Here is an 18,141-nt window from a genome sequence, read left to right as displayed (position 1 = left end):
GTCGTCTAATTATAATTAATTTGACATTTTTTGATACCACGCTGTTATGTTAATAATACAATGCTGTCACTGCATTCATCCGACACTTATATATTGCAGTGGTAGAAATATGCAGGATTATTTTAAAATATTTTACAATTAATTATTCAGTTATATGACAATAGTAAAATGATCAAACAAGCGAAACACAAAATGAAAAAGTTTCTCCCAGCTTTGCGCAGTGGGGGCGCGCAAAGAATCCTGGGACAGCGCCGTAGTTTGTCCAAGTGGTGTTGCCGTACTATGCTCAAGCGCTACTTGTGCACTTTTTTTTTTTTTTTTTTTTTGGGGGGGGGTTTCGTGTCGCCACACGCGCTCGAATAAAGAATTCTTCCTCAGTTCGAACCGAAGCCTAGACACGGTAGGCTCGTCGCTACTTGACGGGACGAAAACGTCGTTCGTTGCAATCTTCGTGCTTTGGACAAACCTCGTCACGTTGCACGTCCGAGCCTCTCGAGCTAGCCTTAGCTTAGCTGAGCTCGTTAGCCGCCGTCGAAGTAGAGACGACTTTGTCGGCGACGTCATCGATCGGTAGCGATCGAGTGTGAAAGTGATTGTGGCTATCGTGCGAGAATGTGTGCAAGAAAGACAGCGCAATACGCGGAGGAACTTTCCGGAACGAAAGAGGAGATCGAGCCATTAATGGACGCTGCTTTCGAGCAGCCTGCGTTTGCGTCACACGGAGCAGGTTTGTTCACTTCCGACCTCCTCGCTCTCTTGAAACTTTACTATAGATTTTTAATGGACAAACGAGGCAGTTATTTGCTCTCTGACAATTATTGTAAGTGTTAAATTTTTCTATATAATGTATCAGTACTGAAATAAATGGAAATGTGCTTCCATATGCGAATGTATCTCGAAGTGTATGTTACTTGCAGGTAGCGGCTGCCCTACCGGTCAGCTGAGTCACTACATTGAATTAAAAAAAAAATAAAAAAAAAGATAAGCGGTAAAGAAAATGGATGAATGATATACAGATGATCTATATCTATTTTTAGTTGCACAGGATAATATACTGTTAATTACGAGTAAAAATGATTTGGTTTTATTGCCGCCGTCTCAATGACGTAACTTCCGGTCTCTCTCTCTCTCTTTCTCGCTCTGCATTTGGAGACAAGTAAAGTAAGAATTTCATGTCGGTTTATTTTTTATTTTTTTCCTGTACTCAATGAATATTCCATGGTGCATTGCGCCATCTAGTGGTGGCGACGAATAGTGCATCTTAACCAGAATAGCCGTCAACAATTGCTTTCTTCCACGAGGTGGGTTGAAGTCATTATCGTTATGCAAACTTATTCCCAGTTTGGGTTGGTCGAGCGAGTCGTCCACTGAGCGAAGGGTCGACGGTTCGAATTCCAGCCAAGACCGTCCGCAGTTGACGCGTCCTTGGGCAACACACTAAATTGCCTCCAGGTCGGCAATGTAAATAAGAAACTGGTCCAAATCGGCTTACCTGGTTAAACAAAGGAAATAAATTATTCATATATATTATATGTTTTTTTTTTCAGGGACCATTCTGATTAGTAGTAGTCAGCGAGGCCGATAAACGATATTTGGAGCCCATATTCATTTCGTTTTAATGCCTTTATGTTAATGAATTTTTTTTTTTCACATTTGCAACGTGTTTACTTTTCTTCTTTTTCTTTTTTTCTGTCACTTATCTTTCTTTTAAGGTAAAACAAAAAAAAACAAAAAAACAACAAGTGCAGGAAGTTCCCAGGCTCAGCAACATCTCTTGAAAAAGTTAGCTGAAAAGTTAAATAAATAAGTAGTTCCCTAAAGTTTACCCAGTTTTAAATTGAGCTCTCATCAGCCGTCGGATTTATAAAAAAAATAAAATAAAATAAAAAGTTGACGTTTATACTTCCTACGAGAGCTTTGAAGGTGCAAGTGGAATGTGCAAGTATTTTGCACATGTACCGGATTGACTTTAAAGTTCTGCTGCCGGTCCATGGATCACAAAATGGTTTCGGCTAATGGAATATAAACCCAGTCGGGCTCTGAGATCTGCAGACTCGGGTCAAATCGCGGAGCACAGAGTCCAAAGCAAACATGGTGAAGCAGCATGTGGCTCTTATGCTGCACACAAATGGAAGAAGTTGCCGACACAAGTCAAGTTTGTACTTGTTATTTTGGAAAAAGTGACAGGGTCTATTGAGAAAACATTGTAAAAATATGAATATACAAGATTATAGCCAATTCAGTTCATATTGTGTCAATGTTTTGAAGTCCAGGTTGAAAACTTTTTTTTTTTTTCCTCATACTTATGATTGAGAATTTCAGAGCATTTTCCATTTTTTAAATCATCTTTCTTGCCCTGTATGTTTTTAGTACAACCCCAATTCCAATGAAGTTGGGACGTTGTGTTAAACATCAATAACAACAGAATACAATGATTTGCAAATCATGTTCAACCTATATTTAATTGAATATACTACAAAGACAAGATATTTCATGTTCAAACTCATCAACTTGATTGTTTTTAGCAAATAATCATAAACTTAGAATTTTCTGTCTGCAACACGTTCCAAAAAAGCTGGGACAGGTGGCAAAAAAGACCAAACACCTGTTTGGAACATCCCACAGGTGAACAGGCTCATTTGGAACAGGTGGGTGCCATGTTTGCTTCCCTGAATTGCTCAGTCATTCACAAGCAAAGATGGGGCGAAGTTCACGTCTTTGTGAACAAGTGGGGGAGAAAATAGTCCAACAGTTTAAGGACAATGTTCCTCAACGTACAATTGCAAGGAATTTAGGGATTTCATCATCTACGGTTCAGATAATCTGGAGAAATCAATGCATGGAAGCGGCAAGGCCGAAAACCAACATTGAATGCCCCTGACCTTCGATCCCTCAGGCGGCATTGCATCAAAATCCGACATCGATGTGTAAAGGATATCACCGCATGGGCTCAGGAACACTTCAGAAAACCAATGTCAGTAAATACAGTTCGGCGCTATATCCGTAAGAGCAACTTGAAACTCTACTATGCAAAGCAAAAGCCATTTATCAACAACACCCAGAAACGCCGCCGAGCTGGGCCCGAGCTCATCTAAGATGGACTGATGCAAAGCGGAAAAGTATTCTTTGGTCCGACGAGTCCACATTTCAAATTGTTTTTGGAAATTGTGGACGTCGTATCTCCGGGCCAAAGAGTAAAAGAACCATCCGGACTGTTATGGACGCAAAGTTCAAAAGCCAGCATTTGTGATGGTATGGGGCTGTGTTAGTGCCAATGGCATGGGTAATTTACACATCTGTGAAGGCACCGTTAATGCTGAAAGGTACATACAGGTTTTGGAGAAACACATGCTGCCATCCAAGCAACATCTTTTTCACGGACGCCCCTGCTTATTTCAGCAAGACAATGCCAAACCACATTCTGCACGTGTTACAACAGCGTGGCTTCGTAGTAAAAGAGTGCGGGTACTAGACTGGCCTGCCTGCAGTCCAGACCTGTCTCCCATTGAAAATGTCTGGCGCATTATGCAGTGTAAACTACGACAACGGAGACTGTTGAACAGCTGAAGCTGGACATCGAGCAAGAATGCAAGCACTTCAACAATTAGTGTCCTCAGTTCCCAAACGTTTGAATGTTGAATGAATGTTGTTAAAAGAAAAGGTAATGTAACACAGTGGTAAACATGACCCTGTCCCAGCTTTTTGGGAACGTGTTGCAGCCATTTTACTTGTCTGTACTTTGTTTTTTTTATGTCTTTTGTTCATTGTTTTAAAAATGTTTTTAATCATGTAAAGCACATTGAGTGACATTGTGGATGAAATGTGCTGTATAAATACATTAGCCTTGGTTTATGAGACTTTTGGGTTGTTTATAATTTTTAAAAGCAGTTTATTCTCTCTTACAATGTTATAGTATTTATATTTAACAATACAATGTTTGTTTTTTTACTCGATACATTTTTTTCCTGGGCTGGAACAGATGACGGACATTTCAATTCATCGCAGTCGGGGAAATTGATTTTATAAAAGAGTACTTTGAGTAACAAGCTTGGTCACAGAACGAATTAAGCTTGTCAGTCAAAACACAACCCCAAAGTCACAGCATGACTTTTGACTTTACCAAACCAAGTGTGTGTTTGTTTTCTTGTCCTGTAGACGTCTGTGAAGAGCTTCATCCAGAGCAACGGGAACCCGAGTGCGCCCACATTAAAGAGGAAGAGGAGGAAGAGCCCCCCTACATTATAGTGGAAGTGCAGCCAGAGCCAACTCACATTAAAGAGGAAGAGGAAGAAGAGCCCGACGAGCCAGAGACCTTCCACATCAAAGAGGAGGAGGAGCTCATCATGTTGCCATTGACATTTGCGCCTTTCAAGAGTGAAATTGAGGGTAAGAGTGATAATGACGGGAGCAGAGGGGCGGAGCCTCCAAGCAGCAGCTCGAGTCAAGACATGACAACAGAAGGTGACGAAGACAACCACACAGGATCTCAAGAAGACGGCCTCTTAGCGCCACTATCGGATAGTGACGACATAACGTCACACTCTCATGATGATGATGACGATGATGACGACGACGATGATGATGACGATGATGAGGACGATGATGATGATTACGATGACGACGATTATGATGATGATGATGACGATTATCAACACTCAAAAGGTGACGTGACATGTCACACGAACAAAAAACACTGGAAATGTTCTCAGTGTGAGAAAACATTAAGTTCCAAGCGGGTTTTGAAAGAACACATGAGAATACACACTGGAGAGAAACCTTTTGCCTGCTCAGTTTGTGGTCAACGATTCTCGTTTAGGGAAAACTTAAGAATACACACACGAACACACACTAAGGAGAAACCTTTTGTTTGCTCAGTTTGCGGTAAAAGATTTACTCAAAAGACAAATTTAACAAAACACACAAGAACCCACACAGAGGAGAAACCTTTTGCCTGCTTGGTTTGTGGTAAAAGATTTACTCAAAAGACAAATTTATCAACACACTCAAGAGCGCACACTGGAGAAAAACCTTTTGCCTGCTCAGTTTGTGATCAAAGATTCTCTGTGAGGGGGAACTTAAGAAGACACACAAGAACACATACTGGAGAGAAACCTTTTGTCTGTTCAGTTTGTGGTCAAAGATTCTCTACGAAACCGAATTTAACAAGACACACAAGAACACACACAGAAGAAAAACCTTTTGCTTGCTCATTTTGCGATGAACGATTCAATTTACAGAAAAAATTAATTACACACACTAGATTGCACAGTGGACAAAAAACATTTGCCTGCTCAGTTTGTGGTAAAAGATTCTCTGTAAGGGGGAACTTAAGAAGACACGTGAGAACGCACACTGGCGAGAAACCTTTTGCCTGTTCAGTTTGTGGTCAAAGAATCTCTTCCAAGGCAAATTTAACAACACACACAAGAAAACACACCGGGGAGAAACCATTCAGTTGCAATGTGTGCGAGAAAAGATTCTTTAGCAAGGCTTATGTTAAGAGACACAAGTGTGCCGGAGAGAACAGCAGCGATCAATAAAGCTACGAATAGACCGAACAAACTGACTGTCTGTGGTGAAGTGTGAAGTGTATTTGTGATTGTGAATAAAATGCAACATTGGATTTGATGATGTAAAGACGTTCAATCAATAAATTGATCAGTGACAGAAGAACCATGGTGCGGTGTACTGTATCTGCCGTAGGGAGAGTGACTGTATGAGCTCTGGAGTATATAAAACCAATTTATTGGTAGTAGTGGGACGTCAGGACGTAGAGCGGGCACGTACGCACAGACCCCAGGTGGCGCTCAAGCTTTTGCCCTGGTTAAAAAAGTGCCCGTTTTTTCTGCAGCACATTGTTTCTTCATTCATCAATATTTGAAATAAAAGACACCAAAAATGTTCGGAAAAATTTTCTAGAACAGCTGAGATTCATTTGGGGTTAATCAGGGGAACTGCAAGTGGTGGCACTCAAAACTTAAATTTTAAGACTTTGAAGGTAATTGTGGGCCCAATGGTTAAGATGATCATCACCTGACACCGTGGGGGACCTAGGTTCAAGACCCTTACCGGAGCATCCGCCGGACTCCCGGCTATGGTGTCCTTGAGCAAGACACTGATACCCTGAACTGCTCCCCGGGCTTCAAGTTGCACTTACGGATGTAGCGCCAAACTGTATTTACTGACATTGGTTTTCTGAAGTGTTCCTGAGCCCATGCGGTGATATCCTTTACACATTGATGTCGGTTTTTGATGCAGTGCCGCCTGAGGGATCGAAGGTCTCGGGAATTCAATGTCGGTTTTCGGCCTCGCCGCTTCCATGCAGTGATTTCTCCAGATTCTCTGTAGCTTTTGATGATATTATGGACCGTAGATGATGAAATCCCTCAATTCCTTGCAATTGTACGTTGAGGAACATTGTCCTTAATCTGTTGGACTATTCTCTCACGCACTTGTTCCCAAAGAGGTGAACCTCGCCCCATCTTTGCTTGTGAATTCACGAAAGCTCCTTTTCTACCCAATCATGGCACCCACCTGTTCCCAATTAGCCTCTTCACCTGTGGGATGTTCCAAACAGGTGTTTGATGAGCATTCCTCAACTTTCTCCGTCTTTTTTTCCCACCTGTCCCAGCTTTTTTGGAACATGTTGCAGCCATCACATTCTAAGTTCATTATTATAAGTTGATCAGTTTGAACATGAGATATCTTGTCTTTGTAGTGTATTCAATTAAATATAGGTTGAACATGATTTGGAAATCATTGTATTCTGTTTTTATTGATGTTTAACACAACGTCCCAACTTCATTGGAATTGGGGTTGTAGAGCTACATGAGGTACATGTGTGGGAAAAAAAATAATGAAATTAAACAAGACCATGAAGAGAATAGACTGTTGGGAATAAATATGATTTCATGAAACAAATAAATTGGTACCTTGACTTATGAGTTGAATTGGTTCCGTGACATGCTCATAACTCAAGTCACTAGTATCTCAAATCAACGTTTCTCATTGAAATGAATGGAAAAGCCATCCCAGCCCTCAAAAAAAAAAACACCCAAAGAAAATGTATGTGCTTTTAAAATGATTTTTGTTTTTAATTTGCACTGTACTGTATTGTACTGTTTCAAAACATACAGTAATAACATAATTAACTAGAATGGAAAGAAATTCTTTTTTTAGATGCTACATATTTTTCCTGACCTTTTAATTTTTTTTGGGGGGGGGGGGCTTTTTCACCTGTATGCTTTCCTTGCTTTCAGCACCTTCTCCAACGTTTTGTGAACAGAGGTCCACCACTTTGAAATGATTTGAACACCCTTTGGTCGGCGTTATAATCTTTATTGACTCCTTAACGCTCACTTTCTGACGCGAAAAATTTCGGGGCACTCGAAAGTCCAGGCACCACCGCTTCAGAATGTAATTAAAAGAAACTTATTGGTATTAGAATAAGTTAGAAAAAGACACTTTCAAAAGTATTCACGACCTCTTTCTTGCTCACAAAGCTTTTCCAAATAAGAGGCAACACGTGCTTGCTTTAAGCTGTTTTTTTGACACCGACTTTATTGTCAAACTTGCACATGCAACAAAAGAGACTTAGTGTATATTTCAACACCAAAACATTCAACCAAACCATATAATTTCGTCTAACCAAAATCTGATGGCTGAATGTGAACATAATGCAACGCACCAAAGATGGGCACATAGTACAAAATTTGAAAATACATTTTACGGTCATTTATTTACAATACCGATTTTGATAACTGGGGACAACAACAATAATTTATTTGCAGACAAATTAATTTCCCTCTTTATTAAATTGTGCAGTGCTTATTCTGAGAAGATAAATAGCACTAGAAATGATAAGCAATGTGGTTCCATTTTTAATTGACCACTGCTCTTCTCACCAGCACACTTGTGACTCTTAAAATCACGCTTTTAATCACATTTTATTGCACGCAATGCAAATGAATGGCTTTTCACCAGTGTGTGTTCTTGTGTGCCTTCTCAAAGTTCCCTTTTCAGTGAAGCTTTTACTGCAAACTGAGCAGGCAAAAGGTGTCTCCCTAATGTGTGTTCTTGTGTGCTTTCTCAAATGTCCAGTTTGAGTGAATCTTTTACCGCAAACTGAGCAGGCAAAAGGTTTCTCTCCGGTGTGTGTTCTTGTGTGGCTTTTCAAATGTGCATTCCGAGTGAAACCTCGACCACAAACTCCACACACAAAATGTTTTTCTACATTGTGAGTTCTTTTGTGTGTTTTCAACAACGACTTGTGGAAAGTTTTGTCATATTTCCCACATTTGTCGTCAGTGTGATATGCCATATCCCCTTTAGAGTGTTTACCACCATCATCGTCTTTGTCATCATCATTATAATCATTGCAAGTGTGAGAAGTGTGTGTCATTATGTCGTAACTGTCTGATTGTGATCCTCCACCTGTGTCTCCATCAGCTTATTCACTCTTCACAATGACAGTCAATGGAAAGTTGAGGCTCTCAACCTCCTGCTCTTCCTCTTTAACAAATTTCATTTAATTGCGGCGGCCCGCCACTAATAAATGTATATGTGGGAAATCCTGTTAACATTCACTGCCATTGACGGCTTTATTAGTCAAATATCCATGTTAACTGGGAAGGCTGGCAGTGAATGAGTTAATTAAGTGTAGATGTTTTTAGCATGTGGTGGTACATTCGCCCGACTTGGGTGCAGGCACCGTGGCTTCATCTCCCACTCAGCGACGTGAATGTGAGCGCCAATGGTTGTTTGTCTCTCTTTGTGCCCTGCGACTGACTGGCGAACACTTCAGGGTGTCTTCCGCCTTTCGCCTGAAGTCAGCTGGGATAGGCTCCAGCGCCCCGCGACCCTATCCAGGCTGGCCAATCCCGTCTCGTGTGGGCAGGAACTTACCTGTCTTGCACAAATTGCTCACAGCTGTATTATGTATGGCTGTACATGTTTCAGGAAAGGTTTCAATTAAATTGGCGGAAAATGACACCGTTATCCCACATATTGAAGTTGTGTGTTACTGTGGGAACAAACCGAGCGTACTGTATTTTTTGTTTTCTCATAATGTGTAACATGGTTTCCGTTATTCCTCAGATGTGCGGGAGTGTTACTATGTCCTTGTTTTTGGGGTCCGTTTCACTTTTCTTTCCTTTTTCTTCTGGCTTGCTGCTTTCCTTTGTTTACGGCCAATTCTGGATCCTATTTTTCCCATTTTGCCTATTTCGACCTCCATGCAGTGACTCTCTAAGATGGACTTTGTATAAAAGTGTCAATTTCATTTTAAACAATCCTTGTTTTTGTCACACTCGTGTCCAGAAAAGGTCCCTCCCTCGGACAGCTACTTCTGTTTGACCCAGTTTTGTATCCATATATGGCTAAGACCGCCCGCTTTCGTCTGATTGGTTGCCTCCGTGTAGAAGAGCCACTTGTGAGAGCACACGTTTGTTATGTCGACAGCGCCGGTTCGGGAGCGGAAAGGAAAGGCGGAGAGCGTCGCTAGTGAGGTCGATGAGCTTGAGAAATTCCAATGACCTGATTTCAGGCCTCTCGACAGAAAAACGTCTGGAACTTCGGAATGCGTGGATGACTTTCATTCATATTTCACATTTACTGAGGCACCATAGAGACAATATTACATTCCAAATACGACAAAAAGTTGCTTTGACAAAACATGTCCCCTTTAACTCCAGGAATGATACAGTCCGGTTAGTTTCCTCTTCAAGTGTGAATTTTATGTCTATTTTGTTGAGATGGTCTGGAAGTTCTCCAGTTTTTGTTATTCGTAGTACGTCGTCTACGTACCGTTCCCGTAGTATTGGTTTTTGTTTGTGGGGGTTCATACCGATAAGATTCTTTGTCGCGAGAGTTAAGACGTGAACAAACCTGCGCTGTCGGACACATCGTGAGGGGGGTTGCTGAAGAAGACCCTCAGGAGTTGACCTTGACGCCGGTTCTCCTCCTTCGCGCGGCAAAGTTTCTCGTCGCACTCCGCTATGGTTCTTCCCAACGCCGCAGAGATTTCCTCCCCTCGCTCGTTCACAAAAGTTCTCAGCATTCGGATTTGAGACGTTTTCGCAAAATAATCTCGACACTTTATGCTCACAGTTGAGCGACTTTGCTGACTTTCACGTCTCATCGTTAGCGGCTAGCTAAAGGCTAAATTGCGCAAACACGGGCCGCAGAATCCCGCGCGCCTTCTGCACAGGACAAAAAAAGTTGAAGCCATTGCGACATCATGCACAGTTTGAAGATTTCATTCAGAGATTCTTTCGCCAACCACTACAGCACAGGTGTCAAACTCAAGGCCCGGGGGCCAGATCCGGCTTGCCACACCACTTTATATAGCCCAGTAAAGCAATTAAAAGTGTGTCTACTTCATGTTTCTTGCTAAATTGCTTTTTTCACTTTTTACAGATATTACAGATTTGTTTCCTGTTTTATACATTATTGTTCTCTGCATGCCGTACCCGACTGGTGCATTTAATATTGGGGAAAATAAATCATTGTGGGCTTTGTGGAAAAATGCTATACAAATTTCCTATTATTACCATCACGAAACTAGCACAGACATGGAGAGGCGATGTTTACACAGTGGAGCTAAAATCACAACCGATCCTGACACGTCTGTGCTAAAGCTTTTTGTAACGCGAAAGTAGTGCCAAAATGGAGGTAATTGTTCTGAAAAAAAAAATAATAATAATAATAATGTAGTTCACAGAGCGAATTGTTTGTAAACTAGGTCATTTGTAAACGGAGGTGATTAGGGAGTACAGAATGAGTCAATGATGAGCAACACAGCCTCGGCTTCTTGCGTTTATTGCGCAGCTTCATTGAGCGCTGCTCTTCGCGCCGGCACACTTGTGTCTCTTCAGCTCATACTTGACATGAAACCTTTTATTACACACAGTGCAGCGGAACGGTTTCTCGCCAGTGTGTCTTCGTGTGTGTGCCGTCAAAGAGCGTCTTTGAGTGAACCCTTTCCCACAAAATGAGCACACGAAAGGTATCTCTCCAGTGTGTGTTCTTTTGTGTGTGGTTAGTTGTCCCTGCGCAGCAAATTTTTGACCACAAACTAAACAGGCAAAAGGTTTTTCCCCAGAGTGTGTTCTTGTATGTCGTGTTAAATCCCCCTTCTGAGTGAATCTTTTACCGCAAATTGAGCAGGCAAAAGGTTTATCTCCAGTGTGTGTTCTTGTGTGTATTCTTAAATCGACATTTTGAGTGAATCTTTTCCCGCAAACTGAGCAGGCAAAAGGTTTTTCTCCTGTGTGCGTTCTTGTATGCCTCGTTAAATTTGTCTTCACAGAGAATCTTTTCCCACAAACTGAGCAAACAAATGGTTTATCTCCAGTGTGTGTTCTTGTGTGTTTTGTTAAATGTGTCTTTGTCGAGAATCTTTGACCACAAACTGAGCAGACAAATGGTTTTTCTCCAGTGTGCGTCCTTGTGTGCGTTTTTAAATCTACATTCTGAATAAATCTCTTACCGCAAACTGAGCAGACAAAAGGTTTTTCACCAGTGTGTGTAACTGTGTGTCTTGTTAAAGTTGCCTTTCTCGAGAATCTTTTGCCACAAACTAAGCAGGCAAAAGGTTTTTCTCGAGTGTGTGTTCTTTCATGTGCTTTCAACGACGACTTTTTGTCAAACGTTTTGTCACAGTGAGAACACCGCTCACGTTTGTTGTCAGTGTGGCCTGTCCTATCACCTTTCGAGTGTTCCTCATCCTCGCCGTCGTCTTCATTAGAAGAGTGTGACGTTATGTCGTCACTATCAGAGAGTGGAGCCGAGAGGCCGTCTGATTGGCCATCAGTCGATGCAAACGTGGTGATTTCATCGTCCTGCCCTTCTTCTTTAATGTAAGGGGACTTGGGCTCCCCTTCCTTACAGATACGAGGAAGCTCTGGCTCCTCCTCCTCTTCTTTAAAGCAGGCTGACTGTGGCTCCTGCTCAGGATGAAGATATTCTTCACTAACATCTGCACCGCACAAGAAGATAAAAACGTGGTTTACGCAAGTCAAGCTTTGTCTTCTTCAACTCGTACTTCAAGGTACCACTAAGTTATTTGTGTAAGTGTACGTCAGTGATTATGACCCAAACAAACGAGCTGAACGCAGGGATGTGATTAATGAAATTAAAGTAGTTGGAAAGGAAGTGAGAGTAGAAAAGTGACCAAACCTTCTGCGTTGAACCCAACTCGAGGCTGCTCGAAACCAGCCTCCAGCAGGTGACGTTCGTTCTCTTTTGTCCGAGAGATTTCCTCCTCGTACTCTTCTTCTTTCTTACTTTTCGAACACATCGTCGCAGGACACCCTCGACGCTTTACACTCACACTTGAGCTCTGCTTTGGTCACAAACGCGTTTCTTTGTGAGCGGCTAGCAAGCTAAGCTAAGCTAAACTCGCTGGGGAAGCTTTAAAGTGGACTGAGACGAGTATATCCGGTCACGAGGATAGAACAAATGTTCTTTAGCGCATTAAAGTAGTGATGGGCGTCCTGCGTGGAGGCTCCAGTCCGTTCAGTAGATGTATTTATTCGGGAAGATGTATTTGGTGAGGCTTGTGTGCTCGCGTCATCCACTCCTCATCTCCTTCCTTCCGCGTGCAGTTGACAGATGACGCCCGAGAAAGGAAGATGTAGACACGCCCCTTTTGAGCTGCGTGCCTATGCCGACGTCACGCTAGGGAGCTCGAAGTCTTCAGCGCATTCCGTGTGTGGACGGCAAGAAAACCAAAAGACCAGCGATTCCGGTACATTGCATCTTTCGTGCAATTACGACAAGGGAACTGGCAATGGAAGTAACCTTTCACAGATTTTGTTGTTGTTGTTGCTTTTTTTTCCAAATGTTATGTGTTGATAGCAGACGCTTTGGCGTTGACAAAAAGTGAACTTCATGAAAATCAGTTAGGAAATGAACAAGTTACAACTTAATTTCAACGTCCGGACGTTAACTTGGATGGAACTGTCGACCTCTCCAACATGGCCGCCACGTAGGCACGCCGGTTAGCCGGGCTGCTACAATGCGCCGGCGTAACAGTTTTAATATCTATGGACGCAAACACATGAGAACAGTTTTTTGTCAATTAACTTTAAGTATTTTTCTTGTTTTTAGTTCTTATTGTTGTTGCTGCTGTTTCTTAAACAGTTTGTGGTGGAGCTTCAGGCTCGGGTGGAGGTGTGTGTGGAAGTTTATTCGTGCTCTACGAAATACATAGAGCTGTGCGATATAACAGTACTGTATGTATCGTAGTGTGACGTAAAAACGTATATCGTACAGTAAAACCCTCTGTTGTGTACATTGTTATTTTGAATTTCACTTGCAGCTACCCTGGTAGTTTCATTTCCGCCGCAATGAGCATGAGCAACATACAAAGTAGCCACGTCGCTATCTAGCTAACGTGACAAAACAGCAAACATGACCGGAAGGTCGCTGTTCATCTCACAACTCACAGTAAGACTTTTATGAAACAGAATACACGCACACCAACGTTGTCTGCCGGATAGCTAAGACACACACTCATAATAATATGGGCAGGAACAAATGTAAGTAAAGAGCAACATTGAGCTTGATTTACTACAAGTATTATTCTTATGCCAAGCAAGAGGGGACCCCACTGCCTGCCCGACGCAGACTGCGTAGAAGTTTACACACGGACTAACGTTACTGCAAATTCAATAGGGCCGGGTTGGGCAGAAATATCGATTCATCAGTGTATCACAATATTCCACTCCCCAGTTCAATATTGATTTCGCAAATCCTCTGAATCAATTCACCTCCTGGCCAGTGGGGGGCGCTTTGCATGTGAGTTGCATTGTATGGACGCAGGCCACACTCAATCAAATACAACAAAATGGCAACCAAAGCAAGCTGCAGATATTTGGAGTCATTTCAGATTCCCCTGTGAATCCGCAACACAGGAAATGGTCAAAAGAAGGTCTTTTGCAACTTGCCCTGCAGTTCCATTATTGGAGCCGGGAGGGCGCTTTGCGTCCTCTCTCTCTCCCCCCTCCCCTCTCTGTTTTCAGCACCTGTCTCCGATCAGCCTCATCACCACCGGTATATAAGCCTGCCTGTTCCAGGAAATCCTCGCCAAAGTATTGAAGTTACTTCCAGCGGTAACACGGCCCATTTGCCTCAAGTAAGTCACTCTATTCATCGGTCCCTTTTTTGACTCCTGTATCTCCTTGTTCTCAGTGTTTCCCCCCCGTGTTCCTGATCCACGTCATTCCTGGCGCCAAGCCAGCCTTCATCATTTTACATCTGCCTCCGCCTGCTCTTGGACCCAGCTACTCCCCATACGTGACAGAATACTTTGGCCATTATGGACCCACCTACTCCGGAGGCACTGATGAACGCACTCACTCTCCAAGGAGCCCGCATACGAAGACAAGAAAAGACTCTCCAAGAACTCATGGAATCCCTACACTCCCTCACACGACAAGTATACCTCCTTTCCTTGACGATGATATCCAAACTTCCACCTGGAAGTATGCCTTCTGAGCCAGCAGCCTCAGCGCCACCGTGCCTCCTGTACAAAGAACCTCATGTCCCGCCGCCCGAGCCCTACTCCGGGGACCTAGGTGCATGTAGCCAGTTTCTACTCAATTGCGCACTCGTTTTTATACCTCGATGACATCCTCATTGTCTCCCGCTTCCCCAAAGAACACCGCATCCATGTATGCCAAGTCATTCAGCGTCTCCTTGAAAACCGTCTGTATGTTAAACCTCAACAGTGCGAATTCCACCTCTCCTCCGTACACTTCCTGGGCTTCATCTCCAGAGGACAACTACAACCCCGCCAATTTCTACTGTCAATTCATCCGTAATTACAGCAAGGTTACTATTCCCCTCACTAGCCTTACATCCACCAGCTCCCTCTTTCAATGGACGGCGGCAGCATCCCAAGCATTCAGTCACCTCAAGACCCTGTTCACCAGCGTGCCCATTCTTCGCCACCCCGACACCTCCCTCCAGTTCGTGGTCGAGGTTGACGCCTCGGACACGGGGGCTGTCCTCTCGCAGTGAGACCCCACGACCCAGAAACTTCACCCCTGTGCCTTTTTTTTCCCCCCGTCTGTCCCCTGCCGAGACGAACTACGATGTCGGCAACCGAGAGCTACTGGCCGTTGTATGGGCCTTGGAAGAGTGGAGGCACTGGCTGGAGGGGACTGAACTACCAGTCATCACTTGGACAGACCACAAGAATCTCTCAGACCTCCGTTCTGCCAAACGCCTTAACCCTTCGACAAGCTCGCTGGGCTCTCTTCTTGAGCAGGTTTAATTTCAATCTCTCCTTCCGTCCTGGCTCCAGAAACAGCAAACCAGATGCCCTGTCTCGACTTTATTCACCCCCCACCAGCCCTGACAAACCGGAACCCATTCTTCCTTCCTTATGCTTTGTTGGAGCAGCCACTTGGCAGATCGAACAGGTGGTTAAGGAGGCCCAAAAGACTCACCCGGATCCCAAGACTGGGCCTCCAAACCGCCTGTTTGTACCAGATTCTGCACGCTCTGACGTTCTTCAGTGGGCTCACAATTCCAAACTCGCCTGTCATCCTGGCATCACCCGCACCATTCAGTTCATCCGGCAGCATTTCTGGTAGCCCAGCCTTGTTCAAGACACCCGGGAGTTCGTCCAAGCCTGCTCCGTCTGTGCCTGAGAGAAGTCTTCACACCTGCACCCGGCTGGGCTGCTGCATCCATTGCCTATCCTTAGCCGCCCTTGGTCCCATATCGCTCTGGACTTCGTTACCGGGCTACCTCCTTCTGAAGGTAACTCTATCATTCACACTATTGTCGATCGGTTTTCCAAATCTGTCCATTACTTACCCCTCCCCAAACTACCATCCGCCTTCGAAACTGCTAACCTCCTTGTCCAGCATGTCTTTAGACTCCACGGTATACCCATTGATATTGTCTCTGACACAGGTCCTCAGTTCTCATCCCTGGTATGGAAGGAATTCTGTAAAGCGGTGGGCGCAGCAGCCAGCTTGTCGTCAGGATATCATCCGCAGACCAATGGCCAGACTGAGCGGGCAAACCAATCCCTAGAATCAGCCCTCTGTTGTGTTGCCGCACGCAACTACCCTCCTGGAGCTCATTCCTCCCGTGGATTGAGTAGGCCCACAACTCCCTCACCAGTTCTGCTACCGGTATGTCCTCATTCATGGCTTTCTATGGTTACCAACCGCCATTTATTCAAAGAACAGGAGCAGGCACTGGCAGTCCCCGCAGTCAAGGATCATCTCCAGAGAATCCAGGCAGTGTGGAAAGACATCCATGCGGCTTTGACCCGGTCCGCCGCACGCAATAAACAGCTCGCAGACCATCATTGCTCCCCGACACCCAAATACAAGGTGGGCAAATCTGTCTGGCTTTCTTCTTACGACCTCCCGCTTCAAACTGAATCCCGTAAACTCACTCCCCATTTCATTGGCCCTTTCCCAATTACCAAAATCATCAATCCCACGTCCATCCAGTTGAAGCTTCCAAAGTCCTTAAAGATTCACCCAACCTTCCATGTCTCAGTGCTCAAGCCTGTCTCTACCCCCCCGGATTATTGACGACCATCCGGCCTTCACAGTGTCGCGCATCCTCGACGTGAGGCCTTCCCCCGTGTTCCTGATCCACACCATTCCTGCCGCCAAGCCAGCCGCCTGCCCCCTGTCCACGCCACCGCCTGCCAACCCACCTCGGACCACCGCCATTGCCCTTCCTCAATAAACTGTTCATTTTACATCTGCCTCCGCCTGCTCTTGGATTCAGCTGCTCCCCGTACGTGACAGCATTTACAAGAAACATGATTTAAAGAGTGTATGGGTCTTAATGGTCCATATTTCACTAAGAAGTTGATTTTATGTATTTTTTGCTCAAGAAAATATATATATTTAATATGCTGAAAAATCGCCAATTTACTAGGATGTCATGGATTAAAATGATACAAACACAGCGGGCGCCCAGTGCCACATAGTAATAATAATAAATTACACTTATGTACCACTTTTCTAGGCACTCAGACACTTCATGTTTTACGTGTTTCTAGGTTGCTTGAAAATGACACACTGAATGTTTTTGGATCTTTCCAAATTGACGGGTGCCGGGCTTTATTTTAGTGGTGCTTCAGCAGCTGCAAAAGTGGGCCAGAAACGCCTATGCCCTGCACTCACGCACCAGTCGAGAGTGCGTCAAAGATCATGTCCAAACTTTGTGATCTTTTAACTCTTAGGAAAAGAAGGTAATGCAATGCAATACTGCAAAGCAGAACAAACTAACATGCCACAACAGCATTTCTACAATTGCCAACATAAGGGATCAATGACTATCTTGTTGATTTGTTTTGTTTTTGTATATGTTCAATTTGAACAAAAAGGTTAGCAAATTTAATACAGTTTACCACCGTTTGAACCAAATGTAAAGCCCACACAAGTAGTCAAGGACAGACAGCTGCTGGTTCACTTTCTATTGACAAACGCTAATGACCGCAGAACTGGATTTATATAAAAAAAAAAAAACTGATGCTTGAAAAATTCTCAATGTTTAGCACTAGTAAGTTAGTAAAAGAGAAAAACTATTTTATGTGCAGTTTTGTTTTGCAAAATGATCAAAACAGGTACAGTTAGTATATCAATGACAAATTCATTTTTACTTTTGACATGCTTTATTGACATTTGTTTTAATTTCTTTCAGTTAAGTGAATGAGTTGAATCAGTAATTCTACTTTCCCCAGAATCTTTTTTATTTTTTTTATTTTTATTTTTTTACCCAAGTATGTGAGTGCTTCGGCTGCCTGAGTTTCCCCTCCCGAAGTTACGTGTACATGCAGTGTAGCCAGAGATGGCGCCCCGAGTGGTCAAAGCTACAATTACACTTTACTGTTCACAGCGGCAGGTGTGCTTTTTGCCCCATCAGAACTGCTTCGGCATTCTCTTGAATTTCGACCAGAAACAAAGAGGTAATTACAAACGTCGCCCTAATTATAAGCAGTAAATTTGTACCGCGTCGAGTTCATGTAATATGGTTCAGTTTCAGTTTGTCTTTTCTAAGGGGGCTAATGGCTAATGCTAGCTTTTTAACGAGCGGCCATTTTGCTAGATTGTGTGTCGTTGTTTGACCTCAGGTTAACTTCAAATTCGTGTCGTCGTT

At 43.5% G+C, this 18,141-nt stretch overlaps 3 protein-coding genes across 4 annotated transcripts in view; 2 read left to right on the top strand and 1 right to left on the bottom strand.

Annotated features, from left to right (window-relative positions):
* Positions 1-310: 310 nt before the first annotated feature.
* On the top strand, positions 311-7,938 carry LOC133473335 (zinc finger protein OZF-like). The gene is made up of 2 exons (XM_061764996.1): positions 311-727; positions 4,156-7,938. The coding sequence occupies exons 1-2, from the start codon at positions 613-615 to the stop codon at positions 5,538-5,540; spliced, it is 1,500 nt and encodes a 499-aa protein (XP_061620980.1). The 5' UTR covers positions 311-612; the 3' UTR covers positions 5,541-7,938.
* Positions 7,939-10,688: 2,750 nt separating this feature from the next.
* LOC133473338 (oocyte zinc finger protein XlCOF6.1-like) lies at positions 10,689-12,609 on the bottom strand. The gene is made up of 2 exons (XM_061764998.1): positions 12,178-12,609; positions 10,689-11,977 (listed from the first exon to the last, which is right to left on the bottom strand). The coding sequence occupies exons 1-2, from the start codon at positions 12,296-12,298 to the stop codon at positions 10,830-10,832; spliced, it is 1,269 nt and encodes a 422-aa protein (XP_061620982.1). The 5' UTR covers positions 12,299-12,609; the 3' UTR covers positions 10,689-10,829.
* Positions 12,610-12,743: 134 nt separating this feature from the next.
* Positions 12,744-18,141, top strand: part of tdrd12 (tudor domain containing 12) — a 47,084-nt gene continuing 41,686 nt past the window's right edge. Inside the window, exons 1-3 of one of the 2 annotated variants that reach the window (XM_061764988.1) lie at positions 12,744-14,114; positions 14,194-15,771; positions 15,928-16,355. In XM_061764988.1, coding sequence (XP_061620972.1) covers positions 16,176-16,355 — 180 coding nt within the window. In that variant the 5' untranslated portion in view covers positions 12,744-14,114; positions 14,194-15,771; positions 15,928-16,175. Of the gene's footprint in view, positions 14,138-14,193; positions 15,772-15,927; positions 16,356-17,880; positions 17,951-18,141 lie in introns of both variants that reach the window. The other variant, XM_061764989.1, reaches the window with a different exon arrangement.

This window comes from Phyllopteryx taeniolatus, unplaced genomic scaffold (genome assembly GCF_024500385.1).
Source record: "Phyllopteryx taeniolatus isolate TA_2022b unplaced genomic scaffold, UOR_Ptae_1.2 contig_24, whole genome shotgun sequence".
NCBI lineage: Eukaryota > Metazoa > Chordata > Actinopteri > Syngnathiformes > Syngnathidae > Phyllopteryx > Phyllopteryx taeniolatus.
The sequence above is the reverse complement of the archived record's forward strand: the minus strand, read 5'-3'. Positions and strand labels throughout refer to the sequence as shown.

Bases quoted from the DNA above. Each gene is read 5' to 3' on its own strand.
- LOC133473335 (XM_061764996.1), top strand. From the start codon at position 613: ATGTGTGCAAGAAAGACAGCGCAATACGCGGAGGAACTTTCCGGAACG. The intron at 728-4,155 runs GTTTGTTCACTT...CTTGTCCTGTAG, and splicing joins GTTTGCGTCACACGGAGCAG to ACGTCTGTGAAGAGCTTCAT.
- LOC133473338 (XM_061764998.1), bottom strand. From the start codon at position 12,298: ATGTGTTCGAAAAGTAAGAAAGAAGAAGAGTACGAGGAGGAAATCTCT. The intron at 11,978-12,177 runs GTTTGGTCACTT...TGTGCGGTGCAG, and splicing joins AGTTGGGTTCAACGCAGAAG to ATGTTAGTGAAGAATATCTT.